The sequence below is a fragment of the Gouania willdenowi genome, chromosome 12 (genome assembly GCF_900634775.1).
Source record: "Gouania willdenowi chromosome 12, fGouWil2.1, whole genome shotgun sequence".
Taxonomy (NCBI): domain Eukaryota; kingdom Metazoa; phylum Chordata; class Actinopteri; order Blenniiformes; family Gobiesocidae; genus Gouania; species Gouania willdenowi.
The window spans coordinates 10,976,543-10,998,043 of record NC_041055.1 but is presented as its reverse complement, the minus strand read 5'-3'; the positions used below and the strand labels follow the sequence as shown (position 1 = coordinate 10,998,043).

The following is a 21,501-nucleotide window of genomic DNA, read 5'->3' as shown; positions in this document are numbered from 1 at the left end:
AATAAAGCACCTGTCTGTTCACTTTGTGAACAAAAATAAACAAAACTGAATTATTTATTTATTTTTAGCAAAAAATCATTTTCCGGTAGTGCGCATGCGCATATATGCTCATAATCGATCTCAGTACGAGGTAAACACAGACCGTGACACATGTTTTTTTTTACTTATGGTGAAGAATGGAGGCTGCATTGGAGTGTTTACAAAACCTTTTGGGTCCCGGGCCAGCAAAACCTTATCGGCCCGTAACGTATGGCAACAAAAAGAGAAGGAGCAATATTAGAAACAAATGGTGGCTCATGTCCTGCTTTGCACTGTGCGGTAACAATCTTTTTTTTCTCTGTTTATAGCCTTCTATTTAATACAGCTGGCTAGCGCTAGCAGTAACACAGCACCGAGCTGTGGTCAAAAGCCTGTAAAGTTGTTTTAACATCAACTCACACACTGTGTCACGTTTTCAGATATCCGTAAATTTCAGCAGAATCTCAGGCTTCGGTGATCCCGTGCGAATGCACCACATGAAAAGCAGACGTTGGGGGGTCATTTATTTATAACATGTGGTCCCTGGGTAAAACTAATCCCGTGCGAATAGGGCTTAACAAAAACAACTGTGATCACTGAGGAGGACTGAGAGAAAAGAGACAGTATGGCAGTAGGTTGGCATGGCATTTAAATCAACAGTAACTTTAAAACAATCTACAACTACAAAACAATCCAATATTTTCTGATAAAGACGGGGACAAAACCCCATTTTGGATTACATTACATAAAGAAATGTAAGACAAAATTCAATCTACCAACCGAAGAGAAGCACAGAACTGAAAGTAAACAAATGAGCAGGAAATAAGTGGTTTAGCAGACGAAGATACGGAGCAATAACAGTTGATAGGGATAAAAGAATGAGAACGAAGATGCAGCTGAAATGGTTAAGAGAGAAAAAGTAGGATGAATGCATAGAATGAGAAGGATGAGAGGCAGATGAGAATTACTGGAATTGATGACAGAGATTGTGAAGTGGGAGGCATGGGACATAGGAAGGAGGAAGAAGAATGGTCAAAGAAGGTCAACCTGGAGTCAAACAGAGCATGGCGAGAGATGCAGGATGAAAAAAGAGTGACTGAGTTTCCTTACTAGTTTAGCTGCCTTAAACCTGATTGCTAAACCTTTGTCTACCACACACACACGCACGCACACACGCACACACACACGCACATGCACACGCACACACACACACACACACACACACACACACACACACACACACACACACACACACACACAGATAAGTTTAGATGATGATTCCCCAAAACAATTTAGTTTGTCATACACTTACACTTACAAAAATAAACACACACACACACACACACACACACACACACACACACACACACACACACACACACACACACACACACACACACACTGCTGCATCCCAGAATAAGTTGGCTGCTGCTAATTGGAGTGGTGTTTGCTGCGTAGAGGTGTTGCGCGCCGCTGTAATTGCCAAGCAGGCTGGTTGACGTTCTGTCTCTTTATTTTTTAAGGACTGGGTAATTAGCCACAGTGACTGCGATTGTGCCGCACCGCTGCCGATATGAGCGAACAGGTGTGGGCGAGCAACCCAGGGACCAAAATGAACAGCACCTCGTCGACGTCACCGACCAACCGCGGCGTGCAAAGAAGCGAGCAGTTAATTTCAGCAACAAAAAGTCTTTATGGAAAGATGCCGGATTTATGATCACTATAGGGGGTGGAAGGTTGGTGGAGGTATTCAGTCGCCTTTAGATGATTTAGAGGAGCAAATGACAAGATGGAGTAAGTGCAGGGGAAAGAAAAGACACCTGTGAATACAGGTAATATTTCCACATGAGGAGCAGGAGCCACTCTCGCTCTGCAAAGCTGTTTTTTACAGGAGCAGCACTCAGGCTGAGTGCCTCCATGCTCACTTTCACTCTTACGTGCACGTGCACAATGTTTACCACGAGCTAATTAAAGATAGACAGAATGGAAGACAGAAAGGTGATATTTTCAGTTATTTTTCTTAAAAGCAGGAGATAGGGTTGTGCAAGTTTTACCCTGAGTGTTTTTTTTTTATTTTTTATAAAATACATATATTTAAATAATGTGAATGAATGGTCAGTAATACGTTCTCAATCGGATGCAGATCAATCTTTTGGAAATGCAGTGGCATAAAGAAGTGCTTGGTGCCGCTTTTTTATTCAAGGATTAATCAAGTGTGTTCCACTCACTGGGTCACACATCGCATTCATACGGTAAAGCCATATATGTGTTATCCAGAGATGAGTTGAGGATTCTTTTGCCAGACACATATACAGTACATATATAAATACTCTCCATTGTTGCATTTTAAATAGTATGTAAGTTTAACATAATCTGATATTTACTTTTTTCTGGATGTCTGCTATGCCCATCCTGTCCAACCTGTATGTAGGAGGTTGAAAATTGCTGCTCAAAGGTTTGTTTTGATCTTCATGCTAAACAATGCTTTGGGGACAAACGGAAACAGCCAAATAAGGCAGAATGCAGACTAACAAGAAAGCACGGTAAGAATGAAGCATTATTCTCCTAGGGGATTCCAAATCCGACGATGCAATGTGCAAAACTTTTAAATAAAACTTAGAGGAGGAGGAAGGAGTTCTTTCAAATGATCTGACAGCTAGAGCTAAACAGAAAAACCTTTGTTCTGTGGGCCAAGACCAGCATGTAACATAGATCTATGAGTGGAGACAGATTGTTACATTGATAGATTGATCTAGGGATGAATAGATTGAGGGATTAAAAAAAGGGGGAAATCCTTTGTTCATTGTTTCATCCTCGTCCATTGTGTTTTGTAGTACTTGGCCTAAAAGACTTTGAAGGCCTCCCACCTACAAACCACAAGGACGACTCTTACACAAGGCTTCCACTACTACTCGAAACCACGCCTCTAAATTAAATAAACGTTGGTCTTAATTGCACACCGCTAGAAAGTTAGGGGGATGAAATCAGTACTTTTTTAAATTCAAGAGCTGTTACAAACTAGACCTGATTAGGTGTCATGACTTATTGAAATACACAAGAAAAAAATATGTATTAACTTTGGTTTATCTCATAGTTTGATTCATTATGTGAACAGAAATGACTCAGAAAAGGTTGAGCACAACACTTTCTATATTATTAAACAAACAACACGTCAGCCTAAATACTGAGGTCAAAACAGTCAGCCTTTCGGTTTTATAATAAAAAATACAGAATACATATTCACATTAAATCCTTGTTTATTATACAGTCTCTTCAAAGTTAATGACCAGTTTATCCTTCAGGCATATTAATCAGACAGGTAACCAGCAGCAGGTGTACAACAGATGCTAAAAAAACATTGATTATTAACGCAAGCCAAAATGCTGATGAAGCTCTGCAATTACTCACAGGCACTCCACTGACCTTTAGTCTACTACTAAGTGTTTCCTGGAGTAACACAAAACAATCCAAACACACATACAAAACAACTGACAAGCTTGGCCTGCAAACCACTAAAAGCTGACCTGATATCAATGTAAAGTAGCTCAAAAGCAGCTTTATTGAGTAATGTGCACATCGTAATAATGCACATCAAGTTCAAAAAGAGGAGTGATGAGAAACAAGCTGATGGTGTCGCTCTATCATCAAGCAAATATATTTGACCTGATCTGACGTGAGTCTTTTTGATGGGGGAACATAAATTAAACAATTCGCAAATGAGTTTGAATCCAACCAAAGAACGTCAGTCAGACTATAAAGAACAACAGAAAAATGTATCTAGCTGGAGTTTTGACAAATATGTTTAGCTTAATTAAGTCCAAACTAAAAAAAAATACTAACTAATAGTATGAAATTTAGCAACCCAGCTCGTGTTAGCTCAGCCTAATCTTTAGGGACAACATATGGAGCTTCGACTGAGTAGCGAGCCGGCCCAACGAAGCAAGTGGCACACCATCCTCCTGAGCTTTGAAAATATAATAAAAACCACAAATCCGTTCCTAATGCTTAAAGACACTAACCTTGAAATCACTGCCATTATTAGCAGAGTCATTATTAGCATTAGTAAAGCTAATGGGGCTAATAATATTTGCCTTTATGGCTAAAAACGCATATTAATCCCTAATCCACCCCACAATTAGGAGCATGGCTGGGTGTTTTTGTGAGTTGTTCTGCATCGTCTTGCAGGAAACACAAGACAATTTACCAGCCTCAGAGAGAAGAGAGAAGGTGGGAGGGCATGGTATTAAGTAACTGGCTCCTGTTCTCTGTCTCTATTTTGAAAAGAAGTGATCAGCCGGGGTGCCTTTGAGTGACAAGCGTAACGGAGGCACATTTGACTGAATAAAGACAGTGGGGGCATTGCTTGGCACATCGAAGCACCTTATCTGTCTCAGTACAAGTGCATCAAATCAAATGGGAAAGGGGATATTATTAATGTGACTCCCTTTTTCCTCTACCAACAACTGTTGTGACTTAATAAGATATGCCAATTAGGGGAACAACATCAGGTGTGCCATCGAACCACTTTCAGCTTTTTCCTGTTTTTCTGCTAACGCTATAATCTGACAGGCAGAGAGGCTGGCACCACTTTCTCAATCAAATTTGAAGAAGATTTAATCGTCAATACAACTTGAGTTTTTTAGTTCATTGAAAAATATAACTTTCTATTAGATCGACATTCCTAAATTTCTACTATTTATTTGTTTTTATCAAAATTTAAATCAAGCTGCTTTCCATCACTTATCATTGGCCATGTTTACATGGGAGCTTTAATTCCTCTTTAAGGCAGAATGTAAGTTAAGTCCTCTTTAACATGACCTTGTAAACACTTTATTCATAATGCTAATTTAATTCCAAATTAAAGTTAATTCCAAATTAGGTGGCTGGTTTATTCTGTTTTTAGTTCTGAATTAAATAATTCCTCTTTCTTGTAAACCATTAACAACACTTAAAGCCGCTTTAAGTTAATTCCGGTTGTTTTGCGCATGTGCGACTTGCGGCGATGACGTGTTTGGTGACGACATAAACCAACATGGCCGCCCGGACATAATAATAATAAGAGCCTTAAAGACAATGGATCTATTGAAAAGAGTAGATGGACGAAGGCATAAATGTGCGGACATCAACACGGAATATGGACTTATTAAACACACACGAAGATCAGCAAACAGAGCTGGCGTCATTGGACGAGTGACACTAAAACCTGGAGATGGAGTAAATGCGTCCCCATACTGCTGCACAGGCTGTAATATCACCAAGTTTATCATTGTAACGGTTGTTAGAAGTACTATTTTTTTTTTTTACCAGGAAGGAACTATTTATTCCTGATTGTTTTCTGGAGTTTTTCCGCTATGTGGACCAAAGTGTGTTATTGTACAGCTGTTGCTTCAAAACTACAATCACAATAATGGTGAAAACAGTTCTCATGTGTCTTCAATGAAAATAAAGGTTTGTTGTGTGTTTTTCCCGATAGACGTGACACGTCATGTTCACCCTTTGTCCAATCAGAGCCTTCCCAACCCCCAGACCTAAAGTGGAATTACCTAAAGCCGAATAAACCTGGTATCCATGGAAACCTCAGTTCGGGAATTACTATTTCTATGTAAACATGAAGCAGAACACTTTAATTCTGAATGATTTAATTCGCAATAAGGAATTCCGAATTAAAACACATCATGTAACCGTGGCCATTGAAATAACAATAAATAACCATCAATGCACTTACTTGTTACTATAAATTTAAAATGCAATATCCTAAGAATTTGTAAGAAAATTTGTAATGTAAAGTTTTCTAAACCGTTTCTTTAGTTGTTATTGAAAAGTGGGTTTTGCATCTTCTCATTTCTTTTTTAATTCTTTGTTTTTAATCAATCAGAGGTCATAAATCACCATTATGTTACTTATAATATGGCTCCTATCAGTAGGTGAAAAAGTTCACAAAGTTGTCGTATTAGAAGCTAGTGTTGTACTCAAGACTTGCCCGAGATTAGAATATATCAAGACCAAGACAAGATCAAGATCAAGATCAAGATTGGGACCAAGACCAGAAAAATCATTATTAAAAACCAAGACAAGTTTGAACAGTTAAAGAGCATTTTCACTTTAACTTTAGTTTTATTTAAATCAATTTGACAAAGACAAGGTGTCTGTAACTCTTTCAAAGCGCAACATAAAAAAAATACAAATCTTGATAAATTTGTTCATGCAAATCCTTACAAAAAAATCAATCCACTGATAAGTCCAAAATTGTTTTCAATACCTGAAATTAAGATGTTTATTTGTCAGGTGAATGAGACCTAAAGTAAGTGTTAAGAGGTATTTCTGACTAGAAATAAGATGGACTGATAACTGACTTTTTCAGGTGACACAAAAAGCACTGGAAAAGATTTCCGAAGAGGCAGAACAATCAGTGAGCTAATGCTAAATGTTTTAAGTCAAATTAAAAAATGTATTAATCAGGAACAGTCCCAGGGGTTTTCCTTATAATCACCTTAATGGAATTAAAGAATATCAGATTAGTGCTGGTCAGTCCCTCCAGGATTTTGCGTGCATTTTTTGTGATTGTTGCGGGCTGAAATTCCTGATTTCGCGAGCCATTTTTCCAAAAGTTGCGGTAAAAAGTTACGATTTTTTTCATCCCTAAAACATATTTTACTCATAATTAAGTTAATTGTTCCTACCAATTATAAATACATATTGACCAGACGTGTTCTAGAAAAAATATACTTTATTGTTGGAAAGCAAACACCAACACCAAACATGCAAACACTTTTTTCTTTTAGCTTAAACACTGAGCATACTTTGAGTAGTTTTTAATCACAATGATCATCAGAAGTGCAAGTCAGTAAACAATATTGAACTTTGGGAATCTTAAAGTGCACAACATGAACCTGTCATGAAGACATATTTCTTTAGGAATAACAAAAAAAATAAATAAAAAATACAAAGCATTAACAAACATACTGTATGTAATGATATTGTGTGCTTCCCATTTGTTCTCCCACATGGGTTTGTGCACTGGCTTGCATTCTCTTGATGTGCTTTTCAGAAACAAAATGCTTGTGCCTAGACAACTTCCACTTTTGCTCGATGATAACATTGCATTTTGAACAAAAAAAGTTTAGCTTTAGTCTTATGAAGCAACATGGGGTACTGTTTAGCACGGTCCTAAGCCGATATTTTTGTAAGCAGATGCAAGGTATTTCTATCACACATGACTCCATTGAATGCTTCCTCCCGGCACAGGTTGAAAACAGGATGTGACGTAGGCATTTTCTTCTTCGTAGGTTCCTTGTAAGCAGCGCAAAGCATAGACATAATATACGTAGACGCACTGCTCTAGTGGGCGGCAGCAGTCAATGCAGCGTCTACGTATACATAGTACATCCTCCGCTAATTCCGTAGCAACTACAAGTGCTAAAATGTCAAAAATAACGATAAGTGGCCACATATTTATATTGTTTTTTTTTCAGCGAATTTGCGGGAAAGTTGCAGGCTTTTGGAAAAATTGCATTGCCGCATTGATTTGGCGGAGTTTGTTTAATTTTGCGTTAATAGTTGCGATCGCAACATCGCGAAATCCTGGAGGGACTGGCAGGTCTTGACTGGTATTGACGGAAAATCCAGAGTTTTGCCAGTTCGAGTCCAAGACAAAACCAAGACCCTCAAAATGAACAAGTGTATGATTTGAATCATTGACCCTATTCTCCTTAACTGCAGAGACCTAGGGATAGTGTTATGAACAAATAAAGCTCAAAAGCAAGTTGGCAGTGGACGCTATGCCATGTGTTTTCATATAACAAAAAAAAACTACTGGAGCTCCAACTGGTGAAGACGTGGACAAACAGCACCAAATGACGGAGTCCAGTTCTTAAGAAATCTGCTTCAGCGTCTTTAATTCAGAAACCTAAGCACACATTTTTAAATATTTACCAGCTGGTATTTTTCTTTCAGTCCTTCAGTTACTGTCTAAATGTTGCTTAGTCAAGTTGTTTAGTTGCTTTCATCAATGATATTTTTCCTTAATAACTTCACTATAATTTTATCTACCAGCTTTTTTATTCATTATTCAGTCTCTATCTTAATTCATTAAACATCTTACATAAACAGCCCCCTTCTTCCTTTCTTCCTATTATGGCCAATATTTTTTTTAATTGTGTCTTCTTTGTAAAGTCCTTCTTTTTATCTTCTAAATACTTTTTCATGCTTCTCTTTTCTATTTCCTTTCACTTCACTGCTTAACGCCAACTTTCTGTTCCATGGCAACGGGAGTAATGAATTGCCCTCCCACTCTACCCCAAATGTCTCTGACAAATTTTATGCTCAACATCTATTCCGCTGTGAACAAACACACTAACACACACACATACATACACACATACACACAGTCCCATTCCAACGCCTTTGACAGGGAGACAAACAGCAGATCGGCGAGGTTATAACAGAATTTCTTTAAAAAAGGAAAACACCAAAAGCAGCCAAGATCTGAAATAGACGAGCAGCGGTGGTTTGACAGGCAGAGTGAAGCCGCTCGCTCAGCGACTTCATCCAAAAGAAGATTAGAAACACACACAGAGTTTGAAGTGTGCATTATCTTTCCAGGGATGATCCCAAAATAAACAACGACAGAAAAATCTCTCAATAATTAAAACACCTAATCCACTTCCTGGTTGGTGATGACCGTGGGCAGAGCGTGTCAGCCGGGACTGTGTAGTGTTAATGTTGTGAGGCATTTTTGTGTGTTTTAAGGTGAATATGGGGCCAGGAATATGAGGGCTTACAGGGAACGTGAAACAAGCTTCAAACCCAAAAGGATTGTATGAAGGCTGTCATTTCAGCTTTCAGTTCCCCCGTGAAAATGTGTTTGGGGGAAAAATGTCACTTCTTATTCTCAAAGCACCAGATCAACCATATCCACTGCCATATTTTTAGTCCCTCGCTTCTGTCTGACAGATGATATTTTTGCCCACCACGTTTATGTTTTGAGCCTTAATTTACACTCTAACACCCAAATAAAGCCCAAAGCCAGATATAGTTTCTAACAGTGTATGACTTAAACAATTAAAAGCATTGGTTTTTCTTCTGGTTTTGAACGATTAAACAAATTCTATTCTATCTTACATTTATGTTTTTATCCAATCAAGCACATTCAGTACTGCTTTCAATAGAGGGCATTCAGGGTAAAGAAAATATTTTTCTGAATCAAATTCACAAAATAATAATGAAAAGGAGATAAACGCTATGCGTGAGAAACTCCCACATGCATTAGCTTTAGGCTGAGAGCAAGATCATTAGTCCTTGATATCATGTAAATCTTTCTAAAACCGCTCCCCTGCTCCCTCGCCTTACTCACTTTACTCAGGGTTCTCTTGCTGTGCGGCTCCTGCTGATGATCCATCTGCTACAATTGATGAATATTTAAATCCATCCAATTGACACAATTATTCAAAATTTGGGTTAGGGATTCAAGTTCAAAGTTGTTGTTTTTTTGGAAAGATCAATGTCCTTACGATCTATTGTGTAACTTTGTGTAAAATCAGTTCCTACGGCACGTAGTCGCATGTTTACAGGGGAATGTCAGAGATTTCCAGGCCCCCAAAAGTCTAAAAAGCCTTTTTGTTTAGGTCTTACAAATGTATCCATTCATTAATCCATCAATCTACTCCAATCATATTCCCAAAGTGAAGAAAACCCCATACACAAGCAGGAGCAACTGCACAAAACGATCTGGGCCAACAGCTACAACCGCTTCACCAATCAGCCTGGTCTCCAAAATGAATTTTCCAAATTGGATCTGCGTAGCTTCATCAATCATCACCAATGAGCTGTTCCACAAATCCCCCCTTTCTCCACAGCATATATTACATTTGTACACATTGAACACCTGTGCCACATACACAGACAACTAAATATCTGAGCAGCTACAGTGAGCCAGTGTCAGGTTGTAAATCTCCAAGTATTTTCCAACTTTTACAATGTCAACTGCACCAAAAATCAAAAAGTTTCCCATAAGTTTGCCATTGACAGTTTAGCATGTTTTAATGCCTGTAAAATGAAGGTTTTTCTATAGTTTCTACAACTTCCCTCTTTGATCTGCATAGAAAGTAGAAAAAACATTTAAGAGTCTTAGCTGAGCATTGTTGTTTTATTCCTGTTGTTATGTTTATTTTAACTGCAGATCATCACTGATATAGGCAAGATTACTAAAATATAAAGGCCTGGCGGAAAACTGAATACCGGATATCGAATGCGGTTGTTAAGTTTTTCACAATTTTTTTGAATAGTGCATAAATAGCCTAGAATAATTTTTTAGACATGTTTTTTAAAGAAAGTAAATGGTTATTGAATACTATGGCTTTTTTAAATATTCCAGTAGTCTTTGCTTTTCATAAAAAGCACAACAAAGTTTTTCATTTATACTAGGCCTTCAAATGAAACAAAAAAAAGCTAAAGTGCATTAAAGGGGAGGTAGGATGAAAAAAATCACCTAATATAATGGTTTTGATACAGTGATATACATCCTCATTCAGAAGGTCAAAGTTGAAAAAGTTCTGTTTGTTCCTTCCCTTATAATTCTACATTTTGTAAAAAAAAAAAAAAAGTCAGCTTCAAACGGGACAGTTGGATTTTGCCCACGTTGGTCGGTGACGTCACCTAACACGCCTCCTAGAATGTGAGCTCCTCCCTCTCCAACTACAACACTGCTGTTTAATATAGAATATATATTATACTTTATTGCCATATATGTAAATGCAAACTGCACTACTGGATGCCCAAACTGCACTACTTTTTCTGCTGCCGATCGTGTTGGGAGTCACTGCTTGGACCCATTGTTTACACACATCAGCTGTTAGCACTCCGTGCTAATGCTACACCAGTTTAATAGGGAGACCAGGTGTAGTGTACGGAGGAAACGATGGGGATGTTTACGGAATCGTGGCTCACAGCGCTAACAACGGACTCTGTTGTGGAATTGGACGGTTTCCAACTGTGTTTGTGTGCAATGCGCACACACTTTTCCGACTCAAAATCACGGTGTTTGATTGCATCATTGCGTCAGACGCTACTATTCGGCCTAGCTTTTAACCCACAAAACTGAAGGCCGAATGTTACTTTTTTGCAATATTCGGTGCATCCCTAGCTCATGCAAATACAGTATACTGTAATTATGCAATAAAAGGTTGAAAACAAAAAACATGTATTGATGATGATGGATTCTAAGCGAAACAAATTATCCAGACCAACCTAAAAGGTAAGGGATTCAACATGCACAAGGAAGGCAGAAGAATTGACAAATAAAGCAAATAAAACACCAACTCAGGAGAGACTCTGAAATAACTCAACAAGCTAATCAAACATGATTCCAAAGTCAAACACAGCTAAAAGAAACCAAAGAAAAGAATGAACCTCCAACCTATTGCTATGATGTCATATTAGTGAAAGTAAAGCAAAAGTACAAGATTTGTCACCAAGTAGTCAAATTTATAACGGGAAAAAATCAGTAAAACCCCAACAAGATGTGTGACAAACATATTTAAAACAAGACGTAGAACACCTGACTAGAAAAGACCTACAAAACCAACACAATTCATAAATAATCCAAACAACAACCAAAACCACAGATTGTGCCACACAGAAATACAGTATCAATTGATTCAAATGCAAATTGTTTGACAAGAAATGTATTATTTGCCAAAAACAAAGGCTTTTGCAATATTTGGTTCTTGTAACTTTTTGCACACCTCTCTGGAATCTTGTAAAAAATAAGTCCTGTTTACAAACTATAAATCATCCGCTGTGGCTCATATCATTCAGTGGAGTACACACTTTGTTTCTACAAATTGGATATATAAAATTTTGCTCATGTTTAATTCTTTGCGCAACAAATTGATACTTTTATTGAAACATAACTTTTATAATCAAGTAATTCCAAGAATCAAACATGGGAAATAAACATTCATTAATATTCAATCGGACAATTTGCACACAGCAGGTCAAATATGTCGGTTGTGTTTCTGATGGGAGCCAGAGAAGAAGTCCACGTATTTTACAAATACCGTACTCTTTTGCAGTTTCTCATTCGTCAACAACTTTGGACAACATTTGAAAGTGAAGAGAATGACATTGAAGCTGAAATAAAAAGACACTGCCTTGTGGTGGCATGTACTCGTCTCATACCAACCTTTGGAAACCACAGCTCTTATGGTTGTAGTTAATTGTACAACAAACACACACACGAATGCACGCATGCACACGTACAAATTTTACAAGGAGAGTTTTGGACCTTTAACAGTCTGCTGTGACTGCATTTTAAACTGAGCATCTATTTTATTACTTTCTAGGGGTGTCCCGATCCGATATTGATATCGTTTATCGGTCCGATATACTAAAATCTCCGATAAAAGCACTCCGATAAGTTTTTGTAGTTTTTTTCCCCGCCCTCAATTGTTCCCACCATATACTGACTAGGGGCGGGAACCTCTAGGTACCTCACAATATGATACAATACGATACGCGATACAAAGCTCACGATAACGATTATCTTACGATATGACGATACTGCAATTATCGATATATTGGTCAGAAATAAATCTACGATAATCTGACATAAAAATACAATTTATATTTTATATCTCTGAAAGACAATACATTAAAAAAGTGTCCTATGAACAGTAACACTATTTTGGTGCAACATTTCTGTAAATAAGTGTCAACATACCAATGTAAACAAATGACTATTTCCAATAGTGCTTTCTGTAAACAAAAAATAGGGTCTTTCTTACCAGTGACACCATTATAGTGCAATATTCCAGTAAACAATATATTGGTTCCTTCAACAAAGTGACACAATTTCTGTGACGACCTACCTGCACATTTCAGTGAAAAAGCAGAAAAGATTTTTGAAAATTTTTTTTTTTTTTTTTTTTTTTAAATCGATACTCGTGCGAAAAATATCGTGATACATTGCCATATCAAGATATCGTCACACTCCTAATACTGAAGGTAAAAAGAACTGAAGTGAACTTGAATTGTTGACTATTGTTCTCTGTTTGAGTAACATCACTTGATCAAGCCTTTTCTAACATTCCATACTACAAAATAAGTAATAAAAGTATGTATGATTCATGCTGATATCGTATCGCATTGATATCGGTATCAACCAATACGCAATGCTGCAATATCGGTATTGTATCGAAAAAAATAAAAAATAAAAAAATTGTATTGGGATATCCCTATTCTTTACAATTTGAGATCCCTGTGCTGTCACATTACATTTGAGGACTTTATTGTCTTCTTGTGGTTAATACACATACTTCATTAATTAAGGGAATTGTTCATCTTCACTTTACCTGTCAATCATCCCAAATGACCCATATACTTCTAATTTGGTTGATTGTTGTTTGACTAATTTTTAAACCATATTCAGATGTAATTTCATAAGTACATAAAGCAGTGCTTAAAACAGCCCTTCAGACAATCATCAGTGGACAGCCACCGTTACATTATGGAGAATATAAACTGAAACCGAAGCAAGCCTGAAGTCAAAACCCAAAGATTTATTAAACAATCAAGTCATTTTTCATAATACTGTGGACAACTAAAGCCCCACATTGTCCTCTGCCCGCTGTTATTGTCTGTGGAACATTTTTAGTATGCACACATATTATCAAAGCCAATTTATCAAACCAACATGACTGTTGGACCAGTATGTGACGTAGGAAGTATGTTATAAGTGCCAAGGTTAACAAGCACCGACCAGTGTTTTCAAGGAACACACAGAAACAAGTCCTGCGTCAAGCAATTCCTCAAGGCATCTGACGTAAAAAGCCTTTCAAAAAGCAGCATACACCGAAAGTGCAGAACACAGGAATCGGCAGAACAAAACCCAAAGAGCAAGCAAATCATTGGTAAGCAGGTGTGAGAGGAAGAAGAGGTGGGCAAAAAAGAAAGAAACAAGCTGACGTACTTGAGCCAGAGAAATGTCCGCTCCCCAGGGAGGTGGGCCCGTTCTTTCCGCTGCTAACAGGAGGGGAAAACATCTACAAGACAAACAGAGAGCACATTACCTCTGAGCACTGACACCGACAGACACCAAGACCAAGAGAGGAAAGTGTCACACACAAAAAGCTTCATTCCAAAACACCAGGGCAACTAAGTTTACATTTAATTTAATATTACAAGGATACTATTACATTTAATGGCAATAATCTTGATGATTGTTCAATGATTGTGAAGTGGTTGACCTGTTGTTTTGGAAGGAAAATCTAGATTAATCTAGTGAATATTCTACTGTTTATACTATAGCATGACCAGGGCTGGGTATTTAACTATAGTATCAGTAGGACATTTTTGTTTGTACAAAACTTTCTGGCCTTGAGTAAAATTTTCAACAAGTGGAATAGAATTAACTGAGCCATTCATTGTGTGTTTTAATGTCTTTTCCCCCAAAATCCCAAAGTTCATCAAATTCTCCCCAGGTGTGATAGACCAAAATAAATCCAATTTAACAAAAAGAAATATGACCCACCTGACCACTAATTTAACGCCAGCTGAGATTTGATAAGTCAAGACAACAAGAACTAGTGTGAAAGAACAGGTCAAGCGTCTAGGGGACTTTCAGTAAGACTAATGTTTAATGTCAAGGCCAAGGACTGTAGGTCAAGGAAAGTCCTGAATTAGGTCTCTGAAGGCTTCATGTTTTAAATAATAAGTTTGAAAATATCTCCCTAAAGTCCAAGACCTAAAACTAAACAGAAAAATCTAGCCAAGTTCATTTCTCATGTCCAAACACACAATCATATTGAACATCTTATCTTGTCTTGTCCTGTCTTATCTTTTCTTGTCTCATCTTAAGAGAAAGTCCCCAACTGGCCTTTGCTAATAATTATTTTACCCTTACAAACTCCAAAGGTTTAAAATGGAGGATAAAATACCATATATAGTAAAATCAAAGAGAAATCTATCAAATCAATATAATTTACTGTATTTGTCTGACACAAACCTTACACTTGTGTGTTTACTGGAAATTTGGAGCATTTCACCACGACTGTGGGGATCTAGATGTTTTAGGTGGCAAACACACATAACAAAGACAAATGAGATCAGGTTTCAGATTCAACATTAGTCCTTCTTTTGTAGTGACACCATGTGACTGTTGACATTACAGGCACTGGTTATGACGGGTTGTCATGCTGATATACCCAGCCCCAACCATTACCCAGACTCTCAGCTCAGAGACGAATGCTGCCATGAGTTCATTTTCCAAAAAATAAGTATTATTTTTGTTAGAATCCCCCCCCCCCCACCCTAATTTCTCATTCAGCATCTGTGACGAATAAACAGGACTTAAATCACCTGCTCAACTGAGTAAAAAAAAAATGTTCTTTGAATTGAAAAATAATTTTCAGCTGAATGTGAGACTGCTTATTTTTGAATTAACCACTTCATATCTACTTCATATCTGACTTCAACACATGAGTTAATCATCAGCAGTAGTTGCCATCTGCTCGACACATCTACAGGAAAATCAGGATGAGACTGAGGCTGAATGCTGAGCTCTGCTGGGATACTATATAAGAGCTAGTGTACAGCTTTAAAAACAGAGCCCCGATAAAATGGAGATACCTGACCTGAACACATGTCCCATCTTCTTTAACATCTGGACTGAGTGACAGTGCGAATGAAGGTGAAATGTATCATGCTTTTGGGAGAAAAAAATTACAGCTTTTGTGGGGATTCAAATCCAAATGGAAGCAGCAAACGCCTGATTTGTCACTGCGGCTGTTGGGCCTGAAAGCGTGTTAACGGAGGTTACACATGAATCTGATCCTCCTCGCTGCTGAAAAAGATTTTTAAAAAAGGGGGTTTGGGAGGATAAAGCCTTAAAATTCTGATTATGAGCTGCTGCCTATCGATATGCTGTTGGAACCACTCAAAGCCGCCGGTGTCATGTGGGCGTGTACAGACAGACGATCGCATACATTAATGCTCGGCCTGCATTGATAATGAGAAGCGATGCATTTTAGCTGCTGCTGCCATCCTTTGTTTCAATGTCTTCTCAAAGTAAGAAAACAGTTCCATTTTTCCTTCATGAATCTAAATAAATTCAAATTAGAATGTTTAAAATTAAAAACCACTAAATAGAGTATTTATTTTCTCAATTTTTACACAACTACTCATTATTGTGTGTGTACACATATTTTAAGCATACAGTTAAAATCAAACAAAATCATAAAACAGTATTATATCAATAATAAAGTCATTATCTTTATATAAACAGAGGTTTAAATAGCGCTGTGTTACTTGGAGTAAAGGTTATTTACACATTTCATTTGCATTTAAATTGATTTCTTTGCTTTTGGAAAAATATCGTTCAAACAGACTTGGTATGATTTCTGCTGGATTAAAATGACAATAAAGGCAGATAATAAATGTTTTACGGCTATCATATGGTATTATTGTAATATTGTGTTTATCATACAGCAGAATAATTTAGAAGAGTTGTTTGGTTCTTTTCTACAGTTCTTTTTATCAGTCCTATTTTCTACAGTTTTACTTCATATTAGTGAACCTTTTTGATGCAGTCACACACACACACACACACACACACTGCAAAGGCCTAGTTGTGCAGGATGCATTGTTCTTGTAAAAGCGTTTGCAGGAGCTGAGTCTCATGCAGGCCTCAACACTACCCAAACCATCAGGTGCATTTCCTAAAACCTTTTTTTATATAATAATTATTTTCAAAAACTGAAAACTACACAAATCAGATTTATGTTTGTGCAAACCGATATTCCTGCACAGTCCTTTATGCATTTAGGTAATTATGTTAATATTATATTCATGTACATGGATTGATATGTTGTTCCCCTGACCCCTCCTAATGTTTTCTCTCCTGCAGCATCACTCATTGTCACATCTATAACAGGCCGACTGGAATTTTCTAGAATCTGTTCATTTCTATGTTTGTGAACGTGTTAATCCCATGGAGCCCTTTCTGTCCTCTGCATTTCGGGGTGTTTCTTCTTCTCCCCTCCCACTCAGGCTAAAGTTGAGACAAAAAACATGGCTGTGAGCATGGACCCTATTTCCTGTCCATTATAATTGCACAACACACACACGCACACATGCACGCACACGTACAAAGTTTGCAAGGAGAGTTTTGGACCTTTAACAGCGTGCTGGGACTGCACTTTAAACCGAGTAGGAGTGTGACACTTTGTCCATCTGTCTGTCCTCAGCATCTATTTTATGCCCTTTTAATATTTGAGATGTCCTGCACATGTGCACACAGTGCATGCGTAAAGTCTGCAGACAGTGTGTAAAAGTCAGACAAGAAACATCATCTGAATGCTGTCATGGGTTGAAAATGAAGGATCGTATTAATGAACAGGCTACACATGAAAGAAAAATAGACTTAAAATGAGATATACTACCATGGATGTTGGGAACATTTTCAAATCGCTGTTTCGCATCTACAAGACAACAGAATTACCAATGCAGCATCACAAATCTCTGCACACAAAAGCAAACAAATGAAAAACAACACAAAACCAACGGTAGGACTATCATTCTACAAGTTATTATTAAAAAAGATACATCTTGTGAGTTAAAAACGGTTTATGCAGATTATGTGCCGTGTAAGGGCATATATTTTACAAAGCTCTGGAAAGCCTCAGAGATGCGTTTATTTGCACTGATGTTAGTTATTGTAGTTAGATTAACGTGAGGAGAAAGTAGGTGTCCTTACCGCGCTGAAATCCAGTAAGTCGCTGAGTTCCTTGTCCGTTCCCAAAGCTGCCATCCGCTGTTGATGGTGCATTTTAGCAAAACCTCACGGACCTACAAAGATGGAAACAAAACGGAGAGACAGACTGATAGAGAAAGACAGGCAGACAGATGGATAGACAGACAGACAGACAGACAGAGAAAAAGAGGAGGAAGACCTCGGCTCGCGTCCCTTTGCGCACCGCTCCGCTCCGACTCTCGCGCCGCTCTTTCCTCCACAGCGAAATAAATCCACTCAAATAAGCCCAAAAGCCTCGATAGCGAATGGAGTTAACCCTCGTCCTGGGAGTGAAACAGGGGGCTCGGTCCGTGGTTCCTGGTTTGTCCAACACAACAACAAAAAAAGAGCTGACAGGAAATAAAAAGCGGGAGGCGATGGCACGGAGTCTTTACGCGTGTTTGTCTGTGTTCTCCAGTCCGACCTCCCGCGTCGGGACGCAGTTGGTCCGCGGCGGCTCACTGTCAGGCTCACACTCTGTATAAATAAATAACTCCCTGTGCGTGTGTGTGTGTGTGTGTGTGCGTGCGTGTGTGTGTGTGTGTGTGTATGTGTGTGTGTGTGTGTGTGTGTGTGTGTGTGTCAGGAAGGACAGCGTCCGAGTCCAGGCGGGATGAGCGCTGCTGCGGAGCCGGCTCACGGTGCTCTGCGCTCGGACGGATCCCGAATGCGTGCGCCTCAGCCTGGGTGTGATTAGTGTCGATGCAGCACCGAGCTACGTTACCCTCCAGCACCGGGCTGCTGCTGGGTCGGAGACTACAAGAAATGTACCGGATTAAAAGAAAGAAAGAAGAACAAACAGTCAACCTGTGAGAAATGTTGCTGCTGCGTTGATTGATCTGCTGATTGATGCGGTGATTGGCTGCTTTCTTATTATTTGGGATAAATGTGACAATAAGGAACGATTCTGTAACTTTATAAATTTGCAGCTTGGGTGTGAACAAAAAACAAATAAATCATTACACTTATTCTAGCCATAGAATGATTGCATTTTTGTTTCTGTTTTATTTGATTGTAATGTTCTTAATGTTGTTTCCTAATGGACCACTCGTCCATGTGAGCATTTTAAAGTTTTCCTTTTCTCTGATGTTATTATAGAGTGTTTATAAATGTATAAATGTGTGACCAAAGACAGCCCAAATGCATCTGTAAATTCACACAAAAAATAATAATAAATTCTGTGATCATATCATTCTACATATGTAATGAGCTAGTGTTTCCTACTTCTGAATACACTAAAATATGTTTTGTTCCCTGTATCACATTCCCACAAATGAAGATGCTCTCTATCCTTCCTCAACATCCATCCAATGATTACAAACTACCAGTTCAGACTGGTGACATGCTGGAGCCTGTCAGCTGACAGAAGTCCCACTGTACACCTGGACAAGGAGCCAGTCCATCACAGGGCTCCAAACACACAACCTGTGACATAAAGCCAACACTAGAAACTTCAAAACTTTACTTTAGTGCATATTTTTGATCTGCAGGAACAAGGGAACCTGAAGAATAAAACCTTTGGAGATTCTAAGTAATGACATCATGGCCCTCAGGTGCATCACTGAACCACTCCAAACTACAGGTGCCTGTCATCGCTATGTTCTCGGATTGGACTCTGCTGGTTTAATTAAACAACCCTGACACATTACACACACTAGACTTGCATAGTAAACATTTCATGGGGCACCTGGAAAAAACGTGTAAACTGACTGATTAGGCATTAAAAGACATTATAGCTCCATATAGAGATACAGCAACTGAGCCCATAATACCAATTATGTTTAGATGCTAAGGAAACACAAGAACTCGAAAAATCAAGTACAGTAAGAACATGTATATCACATAAAATAAGAAGAGTTGCTAGCTTCTTATTAAAACATTATCAGGGGGTCATGTTTTTCCAGCCTCTTTGCCATGTGAGTCCTGTAATTAAACATTGACTTTGAGCTGCCCCTAGTGGATGTGTTACACATCCATATCAACAGCATGCAAGCAGTGACAACAATATGATTGGAAGGTGATGAATTGATTTCAGTAATACTGGTTCTTTCTTTTTATTCTGACATTTAAAAAATGTATTGTTTTATATTTATATTATATGTGAGATAATTAATGTAATGATTATTTTTACATCACTTTGGAAATGTTGATTTTGATTTGCAAAGTAGAGCTGCCTCTTTCAAGACAAAAAGTGACAAGTTTTCCCAACTAAAAGATGTTGCGCAAATAGATTTAAAGCTGAAAAATGTAAAATGCTACAGCCTTACACTCATACATCAAACTCATTTCAGATCAGAGAACACATGGGCAGGAAAAAAAAAATTATACACAAAAAAGTGGATTTTTTTTAAACATTTTTGTGCCTCAGGTTTAACATATCAATATGTAGTCGCTGGCCACATGTAAATTAAGTTATAATTTCTTAAGGCAGGGAGTTGAATTAATTGGTCATTTGCAATATGAACAATGCACTTGAAACATACTAATAGTTGTGACTTCATCAGAATCAGAAATGTTTTAATGGCCAAGTACAGTTTTTTAGGACAGTACAAGGAATTTGACTTGGTAGTCGGTTCATGTTATACCTTTGAGGCAAAGTAGCTCACAATACTATTAAAATAGTTGTTATTGTATGTGTGTATTTTTTTTATTTTTTATTACACTTTATTTTTATGTTCTGTCAACAAATAAGAAAAAGGATTTTTTTTAAAAAATGATTATTTGTATTTGTAATTTTTATTGAATTTTATTTTCTTCATTCCTTTTTCTTTTGGTCCAGACTAATTGAAATCAAATTAAGTTAAATGAGTTCCACTCTTCAGGACTAATGATTGATGTCTCAGTTTGCACAAAATTGCCCAAATCTAACCCACCACATGATCCAATTTGGCCAGCATGCCTTTGGTTTAATGCAACCACTGCTTTGGATGGATACAAATTCTCACATATTTATAATTCTTTCATGTTTTTTTATATTTCAGCTGATGTCATGTATTACTGCTGCACAGCTCCTGCTGATAATCTTGTAACACAATAGATACAAATAAAACTCTTTGCACTACTTCAAGTGACATAGCACTGAAAGACTTTTTCTTTTTCTCCACACTTAATGGTTTGTTACTGAGCTTTTCACTTGGTTAAAAAAAAAAACCACATTTTTAAAAAAGATTTGTCTTTTCGTTGAAATGAGTGATTATGTGGTATAAAATGAAGTTAATCCTTAAGGCATCGAAGAGTAATTAGTGCAAGAACATAACACAAATGTATTTCTAAATGATTGACAAAACTTCTTGTTTTATTTCGCCCTGTAACTGTAATTTTAATAACTAGTACAGTGCCCATCGGAAGTATGTATTCATATAGTGGGAGGAGCTTAAGTAGAATTCTCAATTATTGCCAAATGAGTATGTGTTTGAAGGTTGGATGTACAAAGAGGTGTGCACAGTAAAGTAGTATGTGCTATTTCACTGGTTTAATTCTATGGGACATGCGCATAATAAATGTTTGTTTTTTTAATAATTTTTAAATATTTTTTGTTTGGTGTATTTTTCTGTAATGTATTTTTTTGGTCATTGTGTACATTTTTGTACCTTTCTCTTGTCTTTTTGTGCATTTTTTGTATAATTATTGTTTTTTGTTGCAATTGTAGTGTGCTTCTGGAGTCATTTTGTGTATTTTTTATATCTTTTTTGGTATAT

The 21,501-nt window shown here is 37.6% G+C and overlaps 1 protein-coding gene across 5 annotated transcripts in view; it reads right to left on the bottom strand.

The window, feature by feature from the left end:
* The window catches only part of tcf4 (transcription factor 4), a 243,408-nt gene extending 224,902 nt beyond the window's left edge, over nt 1–18,506 (bottom strand). For 3 of the 5 annotated variants that reach the window (XM_028462063.1, XM_028462064.1, XM_028462062.1), the window contains exons 1-3: nt 17,768–18,506; nt 17,454–17,492; nt 13,985–14,057 (exon numbers count right to left, since the gene is read on the bottom strand). In XM_028462063.1, coding sequence (XP_028317864.1) covers nt 13,985–14,057; nt 17,454–17,492; nt 17,768–17,839 — 184 coding nt within the window. In that variant the 5' untranslated portion in view covers nt 17,840–18,506. Of the gene's footprint in view, nt 1–13,984; nt 14,058–15,019; nt 15,038–17,453; nt 17,493–17,767 lie in introns of those variants that run through there. The other 2 variants (XM_028462061.1, XM_028462065.1) reach the window with 2 other exon arrangements.
* Nucleotides 18,507–21,501: the final 2,995 nt, after the last annotated feature.